At 43.7% G+C, this 3,504-nt stretch overlaps 1 protein-coding gene across 1 annotated transcript; it reads left to right on the plus strand.

Annotated features, from left to right (window-relative positions):
* Positions 1-1,125: 1,125 nt before the first annotated feature.
* On the plus strand, positions 1,126-3,189 carry LOC106867169 (uncharacterized). Its single transcript, XM_014911960.1, has one exon. The coding sequence runs from the start codon at positions 1,126-1,128 to the stop codon at positions 3,187-3,189; it is 2,064 nt and encodes a 687-aa protein (XP_014767446.1).
* The last annotated feature ends 315 nt before the right edge of the window (positions 3,190-3,504 follow it).

Here is a 3,504-nt window from a genome sequence, read left to right on the forward strand (position 1 = left end):
ATTTTACACATGCCTTACTTAGCGTCCCGGTTGCGTTTTAATCAAAAACAATTTCTAACTTATGGCATACTTCCAGTCCACAGCAGTATTATATCTCTTCCACTATTTAAGTATTACGTGTCAAAAATGAAACAAAAACACTGATGTCAATTCGAACCGGAATCTCCAAAACATTGTCCTCTTACATCTCATTCTCATTTAAGTACCTCAATTCCTTCAACTGTACTTTGTAGGTAATTTACATGAACAAGCCACCCGACGAAACTCCATTTCCAATGGCACTAAATTTCAATTGATAATGCAACTTCAAGACCTGCTGCACCAGACAAACAGCTACGTACGCAGCTTCAAGTATGCCTTAGAAACAGAAGCTTCTTCTTCTAATTTAAATGTTGTCATAGATGCTCAGAAAAGACCATCTACAGAACATGCATGCCGTTACAATGCACCCACATGCAATAAAATAGCTGTACTCCTTCACGGTGAACAGCACAATCCCAGAGACATTGTCCTTAGGCGAGGTGACACCACCGTCCATCGAATTACCGAAACACACAGATCATACGACACACTTCAGTATCCAATTCTGTTTGTTTACGGTGAGGATGGCTACCACATCGGTATACGACAGCAACATCCACAAGATCGTCATGAATATCTGAACAAGCAAGTATCCTGCATGGACTTCTACTCATTCCGATTTATGACGCGAAACAACTCCTCTAATCACCTCCACCAGTCTCGAGATCTGTTTCATCAATTTGCAGTTGATATGTGTGCAAAAATGGAATCAGAGAGATTGTGTTTCATCAGATCACATCAACAAAAATTGCGCTCTGACAGCTACATCCATCTCCGAGATACTATCAACAATGATGCTGCTCCAACAAGCATAGGAAGACTTTGCATCTTGCCTTCCACATTCACTGGAAGTCCCCGATATATGCATGAAAGAACACTGGATGCAATGACCTTTGTCCGCCATTACGGCAGGCCTGACTTATTCATTACTTCACATGCAATCCCAAGTGGAAGGAGATTCAGTCCGAACTCTTCTTCGGTCAAAAGCCTAAAGACAGGCATGACATCCTCGCCCGAGTTTTCCATCTGAAATTAATTACTCTCATGGACCTCATCAAAAAAGGTCAAATCTTCGGACCCACACAGTGTGACATGTACACAATCGAATGGCCAAAAAGGGGCCTTCCACATGCTCATATCCTGCTTTGGCTCTCAACGAAGATCAAATCAACTGACATCGACAAGATAATCTCTGCAGAACTTCCTGATCCAGCTTTAGACATGGTACTATACGACATAGTTAAAGCAAACATGGTGCATGGTCCATGTGGGCGTGGATTCAACCTTAACTCACCATGTTTGAAAGATGGCGTATGTTCAAAAAAGCTTCCAAGGAAGTTCCTACAAGCAACTCAGACAGGTGCTGATGGGTATCCATCATACAGACGGAGAAAACCACAAAACGGCGGTTTCACAGCAAATATAGCACAGCACGAGGTTGACAACAGATGGATTGTTCCCTACTGCCCACTCCTGTCAAAGATTTTCAATGCCCACATCAACGTTGAGTCTTGCAACTCCGTTAAGTCCATCAAGTATGTTTGCAAGTATCTCAACAAGGGTTCTGACGCTGCAATGTTTGGACTTCAACAACAATACTGTCAGAATGAGGTAACATACTATCAGGTAGGACGCTACATAAGTAGCAACGAGGCTTTCTCGCGCATCTTTGGCTTTCCACTTCACCAACGACACCCCGCCATTCAACAGCTTGCAGTGCACATAGAAAACGGTCAAAGAGTCTACTTCACCGATGTTAATGCTTCTCTGTTGGCAGAGCAACCAAGGGATAGCACACTCACTGCATTCTTGAAGCTCTGTCAACTGGATCCATTCGCTCAAACCTTACTGTATCCACAGATTCCATCATACTACACTTGGAATGGAAAAAAATGGAGACCAAGGAAAGCAGGTCAAAACGTTTGTGGATACCCTGGCATTAAGTTTGATACTTGCCTTGGACGAGTATATACAGTGCATCCCACTCAACAAGAGTGCTTCTACCTCCGCCTACTGCTGCATGAGGTCAGAGGCCCCACGTCTTTCCAGGCCCTAAAAGCCGTTCATGGACATGTCTGCACAGCATACAGAGAAGCCTGCTATCGACAAGGACTGTTGGAAGATGGTGCACAATGGGATGCAACTTTGGGAGAGGCTGCTTTATCAGAATCACCTAAAAGTCTCAGGGCACTGTTTGCAGTATTACTTCAGACATGCGAACTGTGTGATCCTGCAAATCTATGGCTCAAGTACAGGGACGGCCTGGCTGAAGACTTTCACCGGCAAGCTCAACGGCTCTGTCCTGACATGGAGGGTATCAGCAATGAAGTTTACAATAAAACTCTCATTGACATTGAAGACAGAATTGCTACACTGGGTGGTAATGAATTGTCCACATATGGCCTGCCACAGACATTCAGGTCAGGGTCAAATAGCCTTCCCACTGCTGTCATTCGTGAAACATCTTACGACACTCAAGCGCTTTCAAATTACATTGCTGAAAACAAGCATAAATTACTTCCGGACCAGCTGCAGGCCTACACAACTATTATTAACAGTGTACGCCAACGTGATGGACGAATCTTCTTCCTCGATGCTCCTGGAGGGACAGGGAAAACATTTATAACAAAGATTCTCCTTGCAGAAGTTAGGCAGCATCAGGACATTGCAGTAGCTGTGGATTCCTCTGGGATTGCAGCTACTTTGTTACCCGGTGGCAGGACAGTACACTCGACTTTTAAACTCCATTTAAATTTAGCAGCATCCGAGATGCCTTCATGCAGCATCACCAAAAGCTCAGATCAGGGGCAGGTACTTAAAAGGTGTTATCTAAATGCCTGGGATGAATGCACCATGGCTCACAAGAGAGCTTTGGAAGCATTAGATAGAGCCCTGAAAGACATCCGAGACTGTCACGCTCCAATGGGAGGTGTTACGCTTCTGTTGTCAGGTGATTTCAGGCAAACTCTTCCTGTCATTCCAAAAGGCACTAGAGCAGATGAGGTCCAAGCATGCTTAAAGTCCTCTACCCTGTGGCATCATGTTACTATCCTCACTGTTAACACTAATATGAGAGCTCAGCTACACGGCGACAAAATGTCCAAATAATTCGCACAGGACATTTTGACAATTGATGATGGCAAGGTGCCTCTCGATGTTGCAGAAGAAATAGAAGTATGGCCATTTTGTTCTGTTGTTAATTCTGTAGATGACCTCAAACACAAAGTCTTTCCCAACTTTAAACAAAACTACCAAAATCACAATTGGCTATGTGAAAGAGCAATATTAGCTCCAAAAAACGTAGCTGTTACAAAAATTAATCAACACCTGATGCATTCTCTTCCCGGCAATCTTCAAACTTACAAGTCTGTTGATACAGTTCCAGATACAAATGAAGCGGTGAACTATCCTCCTGAATTTCTC

The sequence above is a fragment of the Octopus bimaculoides genome, chromosome 3 (genome assembly GCF_001194135.2).
Source record: "Octopus bimaculoides isolate UCB-OBI-ISO-001 chromosome 3, ASM119413v2, whole genome shotgun sequence".
NCBI lineage: Eukaryota > Metazoa > Mollusca > Cephalopoda > Octopoda > Octopodidae > Octopus > Octopus bimaculoides.

Coding starts and splice junctions, on each gene's coding strand:
- LOC106867169 (XM_014911960.1), top strand. CDS start 1,126: ATGGACCTCATCAAAAAAGGTCAAATCTTCGGACCCACACAGTGTGAC.